Below are 20,475 nucleotides of genomic sequence, written 5' to 3' on the forward strand. Positions count from 1 at the left end.
TAATGTCAAACGGAGAGCGGAATCAGTAAGTTTTTAATTTTGTCCATTTTGATATGCTAGTTTTGTTTACAATAATAATTATTATTATGATGCGCATTCTAAATAAAGCTCCTTAGTTTTACTAACGGTAATTGATCTTGAGAAGAATTCTTTTGTAAGTATTAAGATGTTTTTTTTTTCAAAATTATAATAAATCCCTACTTTAAGTAAAATAGAAAGAGACATTACTTTTCAATAAAAAAGTTAACATAAGGGACACTTCGATTGGTATAATAATACAGGTTTACACAATTCTTGTGTGGAAAGAGACAGATAATAGTTCATTTTAAAAAATTCAATGAATTGCAGTTGTATGAGGTCACTTTTTGTGCCAAGATGATGTTTCCCGCTTCCTAATAATATTAAAAACTTTTTTTTTACTTTTAAATATTGAAAAAGGTTATCTTTCTTTGTAACTGACAGATAAGATAGACATAAACCATCCAAAAGCTGTGAAACCAACCAGATGAGTCTAGATCATTCCAAACTGCCTAACCGATTGTATCGACTCCTCTACGTACGTACGCCTCTACATTCATAACGTATCGATAGTGAATGTAATTGCTCAATACAAATACAATATCAGAATACAATTATATCGTGTATAGTCCGTAGATTACCATACTCGCAACAAATTTAAAATTGGCGGTAAACATTATATATAACGTTTGATATAGAGGAATAAATCTAACAAGAACAGGATCGTCACAATATAATAAATACCTAATAAAATTATCAACAGAAGTTGATTGAATGTATTGCAATTCAATAACACAGACACAAAAGTAGCTAATTTTGTATTCGTATTATTTCTTATTGTGAGTAGTGTCTCACATAAACCTTGGATTAATTTATTATCGATGACTGCTTGTTCGCTCTACTACCATAAGACTACCAGAAACATATATATACACAGCACAGTTATATTTAAAATTAAGGTTATTCGTCAAAAGGTTGCAAGATAGAGAAAGCTAATCAGCAAAGTGTGGACTCGATAAAGATGAATACAACACTTTACACTTACACATAAAGTCACATCCTAAATGTAGTATTTACATAAAATGGACCAGCTTTAAAAAAACCATCTGTATATTGATGTGAGAGGCGTTGTAACAACAATACTATATTAAAAAGCCAGTTTTTGTTCAAATCTTGCAGGACAATTACCCTTAGCCTGGTAGGTACTTGTACTATAACATGTGATCAAAGATTTTGGATTTTGTACTTGCCTTTACAGTTTTGCGATAAAATGGTGATATGAAAAATATGCTGCTAAATTGTAAATTGGAATTTATTTCTTTTCACTTACATAGAGTTCATTTTTTAACCTCCAAAATCTTATTAGTATGAGAAATATTAACGAACACCTAGAGGTGATTGATTAATTATAATAAAAAAAACCTTTACCATTATTTAAAGTTAAATTACCTAAATCGATCCCATTACTTTTGTGTGCCTCTAATATTGATTTTATAATGTACACTAGTTGTGTCTCAGTTACTTTGCTAATAAAAAATTGTTTACATTTTAGTTTCTTAGCTTTTACCGTATATTTATTATAATAATCAATATTAGAGACACGTTCGATTAGTGTAATAATACAGGAATGCTTTTCTTATAAATATACATATTATGGAGAGGAAATACCTATTTATTATGATAACGTGATCGATTTGGTATTGTTCAAAAATAAATAATGATTCGGTTTAGTTTATCTACAACTTCTACAACAGAGTTTCGTCTTTCAATAAGTTCTGTCTTATATTTCTCATTTGTTCGCTTTAAACACATGTTAACTATTAATATGATATTATCGAATATGAAACGTCTGGCTTGCAACATTAAATAATGAGATATTATGTATCTATAAGCTAATAAAAATATTAGCTCCACCTCATGAATTTTTCAAGTACTTTCCTAACTTGCAGATAAATGTCCCAGCAAAATAGAAAGATATTTAAGAAGATACGCAATCGCATATGAACTAGAATGTTTAACCTAACGGAAAATCGACCAAGCGTTGTTTTTTTTTTTGTGTGTCTAGTATTTAATCATTTAATCAGTAGAAGAGAATAATTTAAGCCGACCAAAAAGTAGGAAAGTTCATATTTTAATGGAATAACGGTTAGTATATGAAAATAATAGAATCACAACACTGCACTTCCATGTTTTATAACACTTATGAAAGTATACATTTATTTATTTAATTTTTTGGAATGTTTCTACTAGGGTAAAATAATAGACACTATCGAATGGTGTAATATTACAATTGTAATAATTAATTGTTAATGAAGCTTTATTTTTATTTTTGATCGACTTTCAGCAAGGCATAACATTCAAATGAATCCATGCTTGCCCTAATAAATTGCGTAACGTATCTATATATTTTTCTATACCTCACTCAATTATTTATATCTGAAGACATTTGTATAATATCAAACACCTTTATGGTTTCTTATTACACGCTTACTTACATCTTATGAACGGATTGAAGTGTATGTAAAAGTATGAATTTACAAATAACAAATTAAATTTTGAATTCAATAAGCTTACAAAAAACCCTTGTGGAACTTTGAAGCTGTGTCATATTTATTTATGTATTAATTTAAATTTGTATATATTGGATAAAATCATATTATTTTTCAATATTTAAAAATATCTATTTAAATCCGGAAACGGAGTATGTAAAAATATTAAAATGACTATCTACACACATAATATGCGTTGTACAAAATAAATAACAAACATTTGTTGATCTTAAGAATAATCACATATAAAATTATCTTATAATTATTACTGGATGTTATCCGACATAGCCACACGTTTACAATAATATAATTAAATATATTTGATGATTATTTAATTTATATAATCATGCCATTATTATTGATTTTTGATATAGTTCATAATAGTCCCTAGATAAAACAGCAATAAAAAGATCTAACTCATTAATCAATCAAATCAATATCTATTATTATTAATCATTTCACATAATATGTTTAAAGCTCAGTAGATGCTATTTTACATTTTCATCAGAATTATGATCAGATTGAAATTATAAAAATACCAGAAATATGATAAAATATACTTTGATCGAGATAAAATTAATTTCATTTTTATAATATTGTAAACGTGAGGCTCTACATCTAACCCACGTTTTATAAATATGTACGTTAATAACAATAAGCGCTTTTCTATTTCATCCATATTATCTTGATAATAAATCGAATGTTGATGTAAAAATATCCGAGTCCCGTCTCACTGTATACGTAAACATTTGTTCTTATATCTATTTAATAATATGCATTTTTGTATATTCACGTAAAGTTATTGTCTATTGTCATGTTATAAACAGATTGATTATATTTTAGTCATAATTGGCCGCCGAAAAATATACGGAATAAATCGTCAATAATATTTGTCATTATCTGTCAGTATCAGATGTTAGTCAATAATAATAAAATAGTTTTATTACCTATCCCCACACACATGTAACCGATATGTCACACACGACACATAAGATCATGTCATCATAAAATATACAATTCAACATAGTTCGTCCCATAATAATTGTCAATAACAAGACAACAGATCAACATTTCTAAACCATATGTATGTACAAATTTTTATATCTACTGTTAATATTGAATTGGAATAAATGGATTAAATATAGTCAATATCATAAACTTATAGTAATTGTTCTTAAAATATGCTTTACACATTCACACTTATCTCTTAGATTAACACTAGTAGTCCGTGTCCATATCGCGCAGGCGATGTTCCCTGAAAAATACAAATATTGTTTTGTTATTCAAGTCAATTATTATATCAGCAAAAAAATAACTGCGTTAAAAACAACCGACTTCAAAAACGGAAAAGTAAAAAATAAAAAAGATTTGATATTATTAATTACTACATATTATTTAGATGTACTATTTATTAAATAGGTTTGATGTCGGTGCACGGGCTTAATACTAAGTGCTTAGTGTTTGGCACCGACTTCAAACCTATTTAATAAATAGCACATCTAAATAATATTTAGTAATTAATAATATCAAATCTTTTTTATTTTTTACTTTTCCGTTTTTGAAGTCGGTTGTTTTTAACGCAGTTAATTTTATTTAATACTTTTTAGTGTAATTTTCAACACGAATCAAACGAGCCCAAACTCGATAAAGTTGAGTCAATATATTACTGAGTTCCTATGGCCACCTTCCGATTCCATCATCAAATCAGCTCTATGTCATGATAATGTTTCATCGCTATCCAATTTACACACTTATACAAAATTTCAGCTCAATCGGTTACCGGGAAGTGAATCAAAGTTACTTGCTACATTCCAATTAAGTCATCGAGTACAGACAAAAATGCTCATAAAATAAAAACTACTGGGCCTAGCAGAATAAAATTTTTATGGGACCAATTCGACACCATCCTGCATCGAACAAAAAAAGAATCACGTAAATCGGTTCAGAAACCTCGGAGTAATCGGTGTACATACATAAAAAAAAAAAAAAAAAAATATACCGGCCGAATTGATAACCTCCTCCTTTTTTTTGAAGTCGGTTAAAAAAAAGCAGTTTCTACAGAGAAGAGCCGACAAGACGCTCAAAGTCCGAAATCGCTCATTGATCGAAAAATTCACTCACCACACATCAAGGTAAAATCAGCGACATGTACAGATCCTCTTGTGTTATGGTTAACCTAATTAATGTTATTTATGGGTCATGGCTTTTCTTCATTGCCACAACGTGTCGTTATTAAATAGCATGTCAGCCACTACACGAACATAGCTTTTGTCTTTCTATGATTGTCAGAAAGTATCGTTAGCGTTTTCATTAGAGCTAGCGCGCAAGAGCAACATTTGTTTCCGCAACTATTTTGTCTCTCCCATCAACTCTATAGTAAGTTGCGTCGCTACGTGCGCACTTTCTTACTAGCCCATAGAATTTCGAAATATGTATCTAAATTAAGGTGAAAACGACGTGTTTTGAGCAATTTTTCGTTCAATGAGCGACAAAAACTAGCTATTAGATATGTAATCTTTGAACTTACCCCAATGCTACTGATACGGGTTATAATACGGAGTTGGCGGGGGGTAAGGTCCCGTGTTATACGACGGGTACCTTAGGTTATTCGTAGGCGGAGGCGGAGGAACTACACACAGGCCCGGCTTCGACACCAGTGTCTGGGTAGAAGGCACACCGTTCTGCTGGCTGTACGATGCCATTGATGTATCTAAAACAAGAATTTATATGTATAACTAGCTGCTCCGCGCGGTTTAACATCCGTGGCTCCACTCCTGTTGGTCGTAGCGTGATGATATATAGCCTATAACCTTCCACGATAAATGGGCTAACTAACACCGAAAGAATTTTTCAATTTATCGGACCATTAGTTCCCGAGATTAGCGCATTCAAACAAACAAACTCTTCAGCTTTATGATATTAGTATAGATATTACATCAAAAATAATAATCAAATTTTTTTAATGAAATTTACTTGTGTCTTTTTGTCGAGTGAAACGCACGTGAAATGTGTATGAAAGTGGACTGTACGCCAATTAATTACCACAGCATATAATACAATAAAGTCACGTTAATTCGATCACTTATATAACTCAAGAATAGCTGACTCAATTTTAATGATTCCTGGATTTAACTTTTAGTCTTCACTTGCATTCAAATTTTTCAAAGTTAAAAATAAAAACATCTATATTAGCGGAACTGGGCCGACCTTTCTGTCCCTATGTATCAGGATCATTTAGCATGAGGGTGTATAATAGCACCCATGCGAGTCGCTATACAGCCAAAGCCGAGGTTCGAGATCCCCGTGGCGGGGGGACGCCCTTGCGCATGTCGCTACCAGGGTGAACCTTCAGTTCACCCCCGCGTCCGCGTTAAAATGTAGTAGCCCTTCTGGCTAACATTGAGAATCACCACACAAAAAAAAGACGTGTGTCACTCGGGGACTGCCGCGGTAAAGCGATTGCATGCTATGCCTTCAAGCCACACCTCCGCCCGTCGGAGTGGGGAGCGTGAGGTTTTTCGTTACGGAATTTCTGGATTCGCTCCCCGCGCTCAAGGCCCGCGATAGAAGCTATGCAATATCTTAAAAATGATATTACAGTCGGATACGTACTTGGTAAAGGCAGCGGCGCGGTCGGTGCGTACGCTCTCGATATAGGCGGCGGTGGGGCGTTGTACACGGGGTATGACGTCACCGGCGTGCTCGCTACACACGTCTTCACCTTACTCCCCCTACTGTTCGCCGCTTGCTCTAGACCGTTCGGGTACACTTGGTTGCTACTACTATTATTATTATTACTACTGCTACTCAACGTCGCTTTCACCACGTCCGTCTTCTTCTCGTCGTTTTCTGTTAAAACGGATTATATTCATAATAATTCATTCTTAATTACTAAAATTCTTAAATTTACTTCATTACGCATTAGGTATATAAGATTCACTTAAAAATATTGATTAAATCAATTATTTTTAGGCTACATTTTTTATAAATTATATTCTATATGATAAAAATCAATCGTCAAATGTGTTGCAGTAAGCGTAAAACTCAAGAACGGCTCGACCAATTCGCCTATTTTTTTAACGCACAAGGAAACTTTTTTGAAGAAAAAAGTGATAAAGAGCAATAGGGTAGAATCTACCGAGGACACTAAAATATAATGACAATAACTTACCACCGCACAACTTCTCTAGAAGAGATAATAGATCTGCCTTGGAATGTGGAACAGATTTTGACTGTGTAAACAAAGTATTGAATCTCTCCTCTATTCGCGGGGACGTCGCTTGTTTCTAAAAAAATAATTGTTGTTTAATTCGAATTTTATTATCTATACATATAATAAATCTGTAGAAGGGTCAATTCTGTACATTGAAAATATTGAAAAAATAAATAGCAGGGGGTGTTACTGGATGGATACCAAGCCCAAATATGTGATTAAAAAAATTTTTGTCTGTCTGTCTGTCTGTATGTTCAGGCATCACGTGAAAACTAACGGTTCGATTTCGATGAAACTTGGTATAATTATACCTTATTATCCTGGGCATAAAATAGAATACTTTTTATCCCGCGTTTAATAATTAATTTTTCCGCGCGGACGGAGTCGCGGGCGAAAGCTAGTATTTAATAATGAAAAAATATATTTTTGAAATATGGTTTTATGCTGAAGGTTATCTTAACCCTAGAACACAAAGCTATTTGTTCAGTTAATTTAGACACAAAAAATAATGGTCAAATAGAAAAAAAAACCGTATTAATTGAGTTAAACATTTAGTTTATTAAACATTATTTAAGTACTAAAAATATGCAGAAAAACTTACTGAATCAGAGTTATTGTGGTTATTCATATAAAAATCTAGCACTTGCATCAGTAATGGGCTGTCATTTGTCTGAAAAAAGATTTATTATTAGATAAAAACAAAAGATTGATGAATAATAGGATTATGCAGGACATTTTGCAATAACTTACATTATTATAAGACTGACTTTGATTCAAAAGATCATGAATTTGTGACCCTTCCTGTAACAAAAAGATATATTGTTAGATTATGACGGACGTTAAAAATTTATAAACAATAATGATAGTTTCATTATTCGTATAGGAGGTAGCAACATTGACAAGAGAGAATTTTAGTATACTTGGTTCTTTGATATACTGTTCCTCTTGCTATTTCCTTTATTAGTGGTTGCCTTTATTAGTGCGCATCTTATCTGCACAGGAAGATATACTTAACTTTTTTTTAAACGTTGCTAGCTCCCGTACCATATTAACAGTTTTCGCTAATTGATAGTTTTCGTTAAATATTTTGACCGGATTCACATGAATATACACCAGGGTAGATCTCTTTAAAAATAATAAAAAGTGAAAAAAAAATCGCAGCAGGATAAAACCCATTAGAAAAGGATAAAAATAAAAGGAAAAATAAATTACGATCAATCCGGTTCGGGAAGCGGGGGGCTTTTAAGAGAAAAAAAATGGTCTCTCGATTTCCGACAAAACTACAAGTACTACGGAAAAACGTTCAATGGCAAAGTTGTAGAAAAAGATCTACAACTTTTAAATTTGCAATTTTTTCACATAACCTCAATATTTAGGTGAAAAAAAAAAAAAACTATTTTTTGTTTTTTTTTTATCTACTTCAAAATTTATTTATTTTTCTACGAAATTTGTTGGAAACTTACTTTATTATGTCCCAAATAGACTGTTATTTATTTGATTGAAAATATTTATTTTTTCGCCATATTTTGAATTAATACCAAAAAAACAACCTACTAATTTTCAATGGGAAAGTCACTCGTCAAAATATCAGTTTTTTTGGGAAGCCTTTTGTGCATTGAAATCTGTACTTTCATATGGTGTAAGAAAAAATAAACATTACCATAGTAAATGTTCTCAGGAAATGCATACAAACAGTGTGATAATGAGCTTTTACTAAAAATCAGGCACACTTCTCGAACTCTATATTTTCTCTTGTATCGGATTTTCGGTAATATTTCAAGAGATATAAAATTAACTGCGTTAAAAACAACCGACTTCAAAAACGGAAAAGTTTAAAATAAAAAAGATTTTATATTATTAATTACTACATATTATTTAGATGTGCTATTTATTAAATAGGTTTGATGTCGGTGCACGGGCTTAATACTAAGTGCTTAGTGTTTGGCACCGACTTCAAACCTATTTAATAAATAGCACATCTAAATAATATGTAGTAATTAATAATATAAAATCTTTTTTATTTTAAACTTTTCCGTTTTTGAAGTCGGTTGTTTTTAACGCAGTTAATTTTATTTAATACTTTTTAGTGTAATTTTCAACACGAATCAAACGAGCCCAAACTCGATAAAGTTGAGTCAATATATTACTGAGTTCCTATGGCCACCTTCCGATTCCATCATCAAATCAGCTCTATGTCATGATTCATCGCTATATGTTTCATCGCTATCCAATTTACACACTTATACAAAATTTCAGCTCAATCGGTTACCGGGAAGTGAATCAAAGTTACTTGCTACATTCCAATTAAGTCATCGAGTACAGACAAAAATGCTCATAAAATAAAAACTACTGGGCCTAGCCGAATAAAATTTTTATGGGACCAATTCGACACCATCCTGCATCGAACAAAAAAAGAATCACGTAAATCGGTTCAGAAACCTCGGAGTAATCGGTGTACATACATAAAAAAAAAAAAATAAAAAAAAATATACCGGCCGAATTGATAACCTCCTCCTTTTTTTTGAAGTCGGTTAAAAAAATCATCTGTTGTAAGTAACGATACAAAATAATGTTTGTATGATATTGGTCCGGGTAATTTTAGGAAAACGTAAAAAAAAGTTATAGAGAAAACTATTCTATAGAAATTTTTTCACTTTTTAAAAAAGTGCACATTTCCAAGATGGTGGCCGGGGGACAAGGGAGGCGACCCCACAAACTTGGGGTTAAGCTTCTATCTTGTTAAATTGTGTCCCCTCTAAAATGAAGAATGGGAACCTTTAAATGTACAATTCAAAGGACTACAAGACTTAATATAAATAAAATTGATACATTTCATAATTTTGATTTTGTCAAGTGGCTGACCGCATAATGTACATACCTACCTATAATTATTAACTCCTGAATTTTCATCAATGTTTCGCAATTTACGCAATCTGAATATTGGTTTACTACTATATAAAACTAGTCAGGTTTTCCTTCCTGAGGCTATAACTCTATTTCCACGGTTTTGCATTCGTTGGAAAGGTCTCGGGCTCCGTGAGGTTTATAGCAAAGAAAAGGTGTCTCTGGTGGCGAAACGGAGTTCGCCCGGTTTGCTAGTTGATAATATAATTGTTCGTGCATTACGTACGTATCATTCTATTTATTTCATATTACAAAATTCATTATTGTGCGTAAAAAAACAAAATGAACCAAAACTAGTCATTTTTCGCAGAAAAAATATATAATATTTTTGGTAAACTGAAAAGTTTTCCGACAAGCAGATTTTTAAATTGCTTGATTTCAAAATACACGATCAATAAACTGCGCAGTCCGACATCGTATTCATCAAAGGACGCCAGACGAGACGGTATTGATTTTAAACCGTTGCATTCGTATCAAAGTTTTTGTTTCAATTTAGGAGAATTTAACCGTATGATTGAAAAAATAACTACGTAGGTTACCATTTATTAAAATGAAAATACAACACATTTATTTTGACATAATCAAATAAACGAACACGATCTTCTGCTCGTAGTGCATATTAGTCGAAAATAAAAATGAACCATTAATTAATATATCTATGCTAATATTATAAAGCCGAAGAGTTTGTGTGTTTGTTTGATTGATCGTTTGTTTGTTTGTTTGTTTGAACGCGCTAATCTCAAAACTACTGGTCCGATTTAAAAATTTCTTTCGGTGTTAGAAAGCTCATTTATCGAGGAAGGTTATAGGCTATATATCATCACGCTACGACCAACAGGAGCGGACGCACGGGGGTGAAACCGCAGGGAGCAGCTTGTAATTAATGTACATCGATTTCTAAAAAAAATAACTTCTACTAAAAGATATCAAAGAAAAAAAAGCTACTTAGGTATTAAGACAAATTTGTAATTCTTACATAAACTCCAGGCGGCGATTAGGAGGGGAGGGGATCACCTTCCTATTTCGTCCTCTACGAGATTACACGTGCCTAACCTACTTTAATACATAATAACACGTGGAATGCAGGGAGACCCTGAGAACCGTGAAGTCGATATTATTTACTAAACATGCGCTGTATGTATGTAGGATCGTTTATAAAGATTTGTTTTGTGTTGTATATGACTAATGTTAATAATAATTAATTTATAAAATGTATAGCCCTAGATAGTATAGAGCGTTCGAAAATTGCCAAACAAATAATTATTATTATTTGCTCCGAATTTCTTGTAATTTGCACTTTGGAAAACTTTCAATCTTTTTCGTAATAAAAAATATAAAAACTATCATATTACATAAAATACTTTTCAAAAATCAAATCATCTAACTCCTTCAGTCCTTCCCATTCATTTGGAAGGTGAAGGTTCTGTTGGTTAAATAAATGGTTCAATTGTTTTTTTTTAGTAACGTCTTTTCGTCAACCAGAAAAGTAAAGCATTGCACTACCAATCTCCCTTTTTATCAACTATCGGTAAACAGGAACTGTTCTGGAACAAATCGTTCCATTTTCTAGCAAATTCGATTGACACCCACGCGATTGGACCGCCTCCCGTTGCCACCGATATGACAATAATATTATTTACCTTTTTTATTACGTAATTAGACCTTTAAAGTATGGCTACTCTGGTACAGATCAACAACATTTTTTTATTATCTTCCGGTCTATTAAGTGAATCTGATGTATAGACCCATACTAAAAATACATAACCCTAAAAATAATAAAATAGTACGGAAAATACCTACAAAACGTTTTGGAACGGCTTATTCACACTAACATGCGAATATGGGAATCTCTACTAAGAAGGTCATAAAGTTTTGTCGTATGGTATATTAGTTTATAATATACTAGCTTCCGCCCGCGACTCCGTCCGCGCGGAAAAATTAAGAAAAATTACGATTTATTTTTTTCTACGTATTTTTCCGGGATAAAAAGTATCCTATTTTATGCCCAGGATAATAAGGTATAATTATACCAAGTTTCATCGAAATCGAACCGTTAGTTTTCACGTGATGCCTGAACATACAGACAGACAGGCAGACAGACAAAAATTTTTTTAATCACATATTTGGGCTTGGTATCGATCCAGTAAAACCCCCTGCTATTTATTTTTTCAATATTTTCAATGTACAGAATTGACCCTTCTACAGATTTATTATATGTATAGATAAGTTAAAGTATTACTTCATTGACGCTAAGCTATAGTATTACCCGAACAGATAGAGAATAGATCTATAAATGGCGTCAGCTCGCATGCGTCCTCGCTCACTTTTTATCGCTGATATACTCACACAGTAAAGACTGCACAAATATATAATTAAAATTATATTTTTATAAGTTATCTATACATATAATAAATCTGTAGAAGGGTCAATTCTGTACATTGAAAATATTGAAAAAATAAATAGCAGGGGGTGTTACTGGATCGATACCAAACCCAAATATGTGATTAAAAAAATTTTTGTCTGTCTGTCTGTCTGTCTGTCTGTCTGTCTGTATGTGAAGGCATCACGTGAAAACTAGCGGTTCGATTTCGATGAAACTTGGTATAATTATACCTTATTATCCTGGGCGTAAAATAGGATACTTTTTATCCTGGAAAAATACGTAGAAAAAAATTAATCTTAATTTTTCAGTTTTATCCATAGACGTTGTTCCGTAGAACCGCGAACACACGTTGCGTATTATTATAGGCCTAGCCGTATTTGGGAATTGGGTACAATAGATATTTATAAAATGTTATTGACAGAGTTACTCAAAATGGAGAAATAACCATCCACGCGAAGACCGACATCCGCGCGGACGGAGTCGCGGGCGGAAGCTAGTATAATATAATATATAAATATAATTAAAATCAGTTAGGATTCGCTTTCCGAGATACTAGAACGCACTCAGAGTTATCGTTAAATTTGTTCCATTAAGTCTCTGTTATTTTGTTGTTTTCGTTGATATTGTTGAGTTTGATTGATATTTGTGTGGGTTACGTTTGATTGTTTACCAGTGTTTTAAGTACCCTTGCTCCTTATTTATTTTATAAATATTTGTTGGCATTATTTTTACTATTATTGGTTAATAATATTAAAAAATAATTAATTATTATTAACCACTTACGACATGTGTTTTATGGGCACCGATTCCTTAACCTTTCCAAATGGAAGAACCAAACCAAAAACAAATATGTTTGAGAAGTTGTTTTACCCACCGTACCATAATAACCGCCGCTATTTTCAGATCTATTTTCTATCTGTTCGCGTTATAATTATTTTATCGAAAAGGCAAATAGCCTTGTTGTTGTTTTATAGTGACATAAGAGACGGCTCTTTCGAAATAGATAATGTGGAACACGTAGGTATATTTTTAGAAACCCATCGACGGTTCAATGCACTTTCACAGAAAGTATGTCACCGTAAATAATCTAGCTAAATAATAATAGCTTTACGTCGATTGTCTTTAATGTATATATCTATCCACTGCTTCGGTTACAAAAGCTTAACAAATACATCTCTCGAAAATAGATTTTTCATCCATTTGGCTTACATACTAACAACTAGACTCAATCCCATTCAGATGAAAATTAGTAAAATTGTTAAAAACTTAATAATTAAAATAAAATATTAAAACTTCCCGTCATTCCCGTTAAAAAATAGTTTTATCGCGATTTTCAGCGAAAAGATAAGTTTTATCGTAATTATTCTAAACTACGAACATCGAACCACAGTATTACAATATTTCCCACAGAGTATTTTCTAGTATTTGATTTTACGCGAGTTTTATACATTTAGAAATTAAAGGCTTTTTAACGGATTTTAAACGCGATTTATTCATTATATTATTTTCCCGTGACCACGCACGCTGCTAAAGTGTTCGAAACGTCGGGAAAATAATATAATCAATAAAACGCGTTTAAAATCCGTTAAAAAGTCTTTAATTTCTAAATAAGGAAACGCCTTTGATGTCGCGCGATGCCGCCGCCAGCGTAGCCCGTAGGTACTTATGCTGCCACACGAAAATATGCCAGGGTTGTAGGAGATGGGAAATAAAACAATTGTGATTATTAATTTTATGATATTGTAATACTGTGGTCGACCCATGTAGCGAGGGACCCCATACCCTGCCGGTCGGGTGATACTTCACCCTTAAACTGGCTACTCACGTACCTACAGCAGGGGCAATTTTAGAATTGGATCCTTAATTGGATCCTTATTTGTGATGTGTATAGGCAAGCAGGGGCAGGGGCAATTTAGAGAACAACTAAAATTGCTTCGACCACCAACCAACCGAGATTGTTCCAATATTGCCTCTGCGGCAGGTACGCAAGTAGCCGGCCTTAACCTGCGTAACGCAGAACGCTGCACGTGTTGCAATAAACATAACATGATACATCGATATTGCAAATATTAACATTTGCACGATACGTGTAAATTAATTAAATAAACAACACGGCATTAAAGAAAGATGTGTTTCAATTATAATATTTCTAATTGGCTTTATATTCTGAACATAGGAGTAAGAAATTCCGGTAGGGAAATATTTTAGTAAGGCGGCATCCATTCATTACGTTAGGCATTCAAAGGGGGACAGGTGCCTCGGTAAATATCACGTAATTTTTTTTTCAGCTAGAAACAGGAAAATGTTAGGAGAAAACGGGTTTAAATTAAGAGTGTGTGATATGCAATTTGTAGTTCGAAATATATCTCAAAATCCAAAAAGTAGTGATGAACGGAAGCTGGGAGGTAGAGGACCTAGAGGGCTATCCGAATCACCCCATGTATGTTATGCGATTTTTCGTATTTTCGGAGTTATGACGTTTTTTTCAATTTTTCACCTATCGCCGAGTACGATGATATTTTCACTCATGGTGACGTTAATTATTGCGCTAGATGTTTGATTTTTTTTTGTTTGCTAAAAAGAAAAAAGAAAGATAGGCCAATTCAGTATGGTAACATTTACTATCGTTAAATCTTCGAATGCAATAAAAAAAAAGGATGAAATACCAAGAAAGATAAAATACCCTGTATGTTCACCACTTCAAGGGCCCGTAAAAATATAAAATTACAGAAAAAAAGTTTTCCGTTTAGCTTTTAAAAACTTGCTCTATCTATCATGTAGCTACCCTGAAAATTTCATTTTATTATTCAGAAGGCTTCAATCGAAAAATTGAAATCTAAATGTGGTAAGTGCAAAAATTGAATAAACATGATGATTAATAAAAACAAATTAAAACCAATAACAAGGTGTTTAATTACCAGAAATTTTTAAAATGACCCCGCTGTTGCTCAGTGCAAGTGCGACATCACCGTAAAAAGTTATCTTTTAAATGTCTGAATGCCCTTTTATCATTTTTAATGGTTTCTTCTGCTACTGTGAATTTCTGGGCTGTTTCGTCCAAATTGTGGCAGTCTCTCGTCTTTGTAGTATCCCCACGGAAAAAAATCAATAGGGTTTATGTCCGGGGACCGTGGAGGCCAGGCTAAAGGGCAAAGATACCCTGAAAGATGGATTGGTCTTTGCAGCCTGCGCATGCGCCGATACCGCCTGCCTTAAAGCCTGGTCTCCACGGTCCCTCGACCTAAACCCCATTGATTTGTTTCAATGGGGATACTAAAAAGACTTCGGCTACTTGAGAGAATGCCACAATTTGGACGAAATAACCCGGAAATTCAGAGTAGCGGAAAAAACCATTAAAAATGATAAAAGGGCATTCAGACATTTAAAAGACAGCTTTTTACGGTGATGTTGCACTTGCACTGAGCAACAGCGGGGTCATTTTAAAAATTTCTGGTAATTAAACACCTAATTATTGGTTTTAATGAACATTATGCTAATAAAATTTTTGTACTTACCACATTTAAGATTTCAATTTTTCGATTGAAGCCTTCTGAATAATAAAATGAAATTTTTAGGGTAGCTACCTGATAGATAGAGCAAGTTTTTAAAAGCCAAATGGAAAACTTTTTTCTGTTATTTTATTTTTTTATGGACCCTTGAAGTTGTAAACATACTGGGTAATTTTATCTTTCTTGGCATTTCATCCTTTTTTTTATTCCATTCGAAGATCTAACAACAGTAAATGTTACCATACTGAATTGGCCTATTTTTCAGCTTAGCAAACAAAAAAAAAAACAAACATCTAGCGCAATAATCGACGTCACCATGAGTGAAAATATCATCGTACTCGGCGATAGGTGAAAAATTAAAAAAAAAATGTCATAACTCCGAAAATACTAAAAATCGCATAACATACATGGGGGTGATTCGGATAGCCCTCTAGGTTCTTTACCTTCCAATTTCCGTTCATCACTACTTTTTGGGACACCCTGTATATTAAAGGAAACGATACTTTGATCTTGAATTCTGTCTTTTAAAACATAAATTTGCTGTTTATCTCAGGTATGGGTTGGATTTTTGTTTTGTCAACCTAAGAGTATTTTTTTAATTCAGTCTTTTAATTTTTCGATTGATTGTGTCATAATAATTATAAGCCCATATATGCTCCCATTACAGCAGTACGGGCCTAATCTGCTGGCCAAGTGCGGATTGGTAGAAGTCACATGTCTTAGAACTTTTTAATTCTTCGACATGTCGGTTTCTTCACGATTCCTTCACCGTTTCGAGCAGTGGTGACGTTATAACATGCGCAGATAAATTGAAAAATTAATACATTTCTTGCTCGTTCGTCTGGTCTCAACTTATCGATTTGAAGTCCGAGGTCCTTACCACTGAGCCACCACTACATTGGTTGTCCAATTGATTTGTAACAAGGGTAAAACTGATTTGGCGCTTACGTCGACAGAGAATATGATATGATTCCCTACTTTTAGATTACTCAATCACAGGGAAACCATATTTTGTCATTCTGCTTTGTTTTCAGTTGGCTACACCACGAGCGGAGAGGCGTGTGCTTGAATTCGTTATTTCAAATGAAAATATTTTTTACAAAAAACACCTCACGTAATTAATGGACGCCCCCTAAAATGTGTTATAAAATATAATACTTTACCTGGTTACCCTCGATACCCTCCATAAGCAGTCCAAAAAGTACGGGATTAACTAATGATTTGAAAATTTCCTCATTTCTATTATATTCCTCCATTTTCTTTTTGAACATAACAGTATAATACTCCTGGCGGGCTCCCAAGATTTCAATTTCCTTTTCTATTGCCTTTATTCTGAAATATTAAAGTCACTGTAGAAATATGACCTAAAGTCTGCTATCTGCACATCTATGTATACAATTATAATAGAAAATACATATCTATGCATAACCAAATTATGAATTTCCATTTACGAATAATGTGCGTTGTTTTTCTAGGGGGTTTCAGAGATTACAAAGTAAGAAAATACCTTTTATAAAATAAAATTACATTATTTGATATCGCTGCGCAATTTGGAAGAGCAACGCTTTTCGTTGAAGAGATTCCTCAGACATTCACAAAAAGAAAAGCGACGCATTTAGCAACGTCAAACCATTTGTTTGCGACAGCGAATTATTTTAGAGCAGAAATAGATCATCGTTTTGCAAAGCTCATTCTCATTAATTACAACTAAAAAAATTATCGCACTCCGTAATTTCGTTGAGAGAAAAAGCTAGAGCATGCAGTACAATATATACTTCAAAATAGATACAAAAATAAGTATGTATGCTAATATAAGTACATAAAAATAAACGCAAAAGCTTATTATTCTTAAATTTTGCAGATGGAGACAAAATCTTATAAGGTTAGGTGCACCAACTATTTTTGCAAAGAATGTATGAAACTCGCCACATTTAAAACTTAGGATACAAATTTGCAGGCAAGTTAAAACAACATGTCTAGGAAGTTTATTTGCATGTTAATAATCTTGTAAGCTAACTTCAAATTGTGTAACAAATTTTATCTGAAATATATTTATTTTTTAACAATTGCCAATTAAAGTAGTGTCTGAACAAAAACTATAAAAATATATAAGTACCTATTGTTATTAATTCCATTTAGAACACAACTATATAAATAATAGTGTTATAATATACATTCAATTTAACTATATTATATTTATGTATGTTTGCTTTACAATCAGGAAGTCGTGGATTCGAAACAAGAGAAAACTGTCTCTTTACAACAATCATGTGTAAAGTCAAGGGTTCAATTCCCGCTTTAAATTTATGATTTTGATATATTATTTAAAAATAAATTACACAGGTCTGCGAAATGTATAATTAAAGATTATTGCTTGATATTGATGAATTTTAGAACAGTAATTGAATTACGAAAGCAAAATTTATATTTAAAATTACACGTCAATTTAAGACTACAACCTCTATAGGATGATCGGTTTGCATTGCAATAACAAATCTTATTATATTTAAGCTTCTTAAAAGAGAGTACTTAAAAAAATATAATATAATATCATAATCTAGGTATGACTTTGAACAAAATTTGCAGAGTATTTTTCCATAGCAACAAATAAAATGCAAGGAAATTCTTTCTTCGCTCAAGACAAAATGCATTTGCACTTATTTTGCCAAACAAAATTAATACCAGAAATTCATAATTAATATTTTATTTATATGCTATATCAATAATCGCAGACCTGTGTCATTTGTTCTTTTAAAATTTTTATAATTAAAGATTCGCAAAGCTTTTGCTTCTGCATAGTTTCAAACCTGATTTGTCGCTGCTTGCAGGTATCACACATTGAGTCAGAAATATTAGAGTCGTCCTCTTTTCGCACTTTGCTTGGCCCAGCTGAGAACAAAGTCAATTAGCGCATAGCTTTTGCCATTAAATGAAACAAGTACATAACAACACAACATCACTTTTATAAAAAAATTAAAATTATACCATGTGAATAATATTGCCTGATCACATCACAGATACTGCTATGAATTTCTTAAAATTATTTCATGCATTTGTTAAAACAAATCTACACTTTTCAATTATTCTTTTGTTTAAATTATTGATGTATTTGTATAACAAAGGAAGTAATTATTTTTCTTTTTTGCCATAAAACTCGCTATGCTTATGATTGCGCGCATAAAGATACCATATTTGAATCCTACCTTCAAGGTCACTTGATGCTGGACGTTTTAATGTTCCATTTTGTACCTGAAGTAATGGTGGGGGTGGTTTACTCGCATCAAACCTGTACATTTTTTGCATCAAACATTAAGTGAATTTAATTTTTTTATTTTACTTCAGCTTAATTAAATATTAATTTCAATTAAAATTATAATCATACTTTGCTGGAACTGCAGGTGGTGGTTGGTTCAAATGAAAAGCTCCACTTGGATTTGTTGGTGCTGAAAATTAAACAAAGATAAAGAATAAAGCAAGTTAAAAACAAGTGACCATTTTTTGGTAAAATAATATTTTTATGAAATGCTAACCTGTATAAACTGGAGGTGTGGGCTGTGTAACTGTAGCAGAATTTTGTGTAGGTGGGGGAGGTGGGGGAGGCAAGTGCTGAATAGGCATTACAGGTACTATGGGAACTGTTGAAGGGCCTAGACTCGGGGGAGGACAGGGGTGCCCAGGAGGTCCAAGGGGACCTGGAAGTGCAGGACCAGGAGGCGGCCCTGGAGGCGGGCAGGGAGGTAAAACAGGCGTAGCCATCATTGGAGGGCCAGGCCTGATCGCCATTCCTGGTGGATACATAGGCCCCGCTAACGGAGGTGGAGGCATTGGTCCAACTACAGGCATGGTAGATTGAGCTGTCACTGCTGCTGGTGGTGAAGCTCCCATTAGAGTCTCTTTAATAAACATTGCAATTTGTGGTATTGTTTCAGCAGAAATGTTAGCATGCCTATCTGCTAATATTTTTGGCAATTTTCCAGTAGCATAAAATAAATTCTGTTCTTCTTTCGTTGTATGTAGGTAGGTACAATTTTCACGTGTACAACCAGAGCGGTTTTGATAATCATGACAGAATATTACAGTCTCTTTCACTTTCTCGAAATCGAGTTCATGACGAAATTTACAAGCAGCACCTTTGTTGCATGTGCCCCAAACAAATTTTCTACATATTTCCTTTTTTTTGTTTTTGCCAACTGGAGAGGCAGGTTTTGGTGATTGCGTCGTTACTGGAGGCTGAGAGCCATCTTGCTCATTGCTACTGCTCATTTCATCATCAATGCTACTATAATAAATAGAAAATAAAAATGATCATTTTATTCGTACACTAAAGCTCTTCTATACTACCTACTTCTTAAATTATTATTTTAAGTTGTAAGACACCCGATTTTATAGGTTATCTATTTGAATAAAAAATAGAAAAAGTAATTAAAATTAAATGTTTTCAGTAAAAATATTTACCGTGTATATATAATATACGGTATATTACAAAACTCAATATAAAAAAAATATTGCACGTTTAACTTTATACTGGGACAACTTTCCACATCACTTAAAATTCATAACAGCTGGACTAGCGTCGAAAAAATATAATTAGATTTAAGAATTTAGCCCTGGATGATGGTTTGGACTTAATTTACATTCTATCAGGAGTACACCACGATAGTAACGAAGTCAATTTCATTCTACATCAACGATCAATAACAACTCTACAAAATGGCGAAAGGCGATGCCATCCAAATCCAATTTTTAATTTTTAATCAGCAGTGTTGCCAGTTGCCATATCTCTGAGTGTCTGAGCCAAGAAGCTTATATCTAATACACTGGAGATTTCGGTATGAACATTGACGTGTAACAAGAAAATATTGCCCAGTTCATGTTTTTTATCACTTTCACACCTAACTT

General features: G+C 32.9%; 1 protein-coding gene across 2 annotated transcripts; it reads right to left on the bottom strand.

The window, feature by feature from the left end:
* Positions 1–1,661: 1,661 nt before the first annotated feature.
* LOC123705123 (protein diaphanous homolog 2-like) lies at positions 1,662–20,272 on the bottom strand. 2 transcript variants are annotated; one of them, XM_045653757.1, is made up of 12 exons: positions 20,032–20,272; positions 19,107–19,855; positions 18,959–19,019; positions 18,780–18,862; positions 18,384–18,465; positions 16,740–16,908; positions 7,531–7,581; positions 7,382–7,450; positions 6,739–6,853; positions 6,180–6,416; positions 5,095–5,277; positions 1,662–3,822 (listed from the first exon to the last, which is right to left on the bottom strand). In XM_045653757.1, exons 2-11 carry the CDS (start codon positions 19,837–19,839, stop codon positions 5,102–5,104), a joined length of 1,776 nt encoding a protein of 591 aa, XP_045509713.1. In that variant the 5' UTR covers positions 19,840–19,855; positions 20,032–20,272; the 3' UTR covers positions 1,662–3,822; positions 5,095–5,101. The 2 variants fall into 2 exon arrangements, with proteins under 2 accessions (XP_045509713.1, XP_045509711.1); XM_045653755.1 differs by having other exon boundaries at positions 20,211–20,260.
* Positions 20,273–20,475: the final 203 nt, after the last annotated feature.

The sequence above is a fragment of the Colias croceus genome, chromosome Z, assembly GCF_905220415.1.
Source record: "Colias croceus chromosome Z, ilColCroc2.1".
Taxonomy (NCBI): domain Eukaryota; kingdom Metazoa; phylum Arthropoda; class Insecta; order Lepidoptera; family Pieridae; genus Colias; species Colias croceus.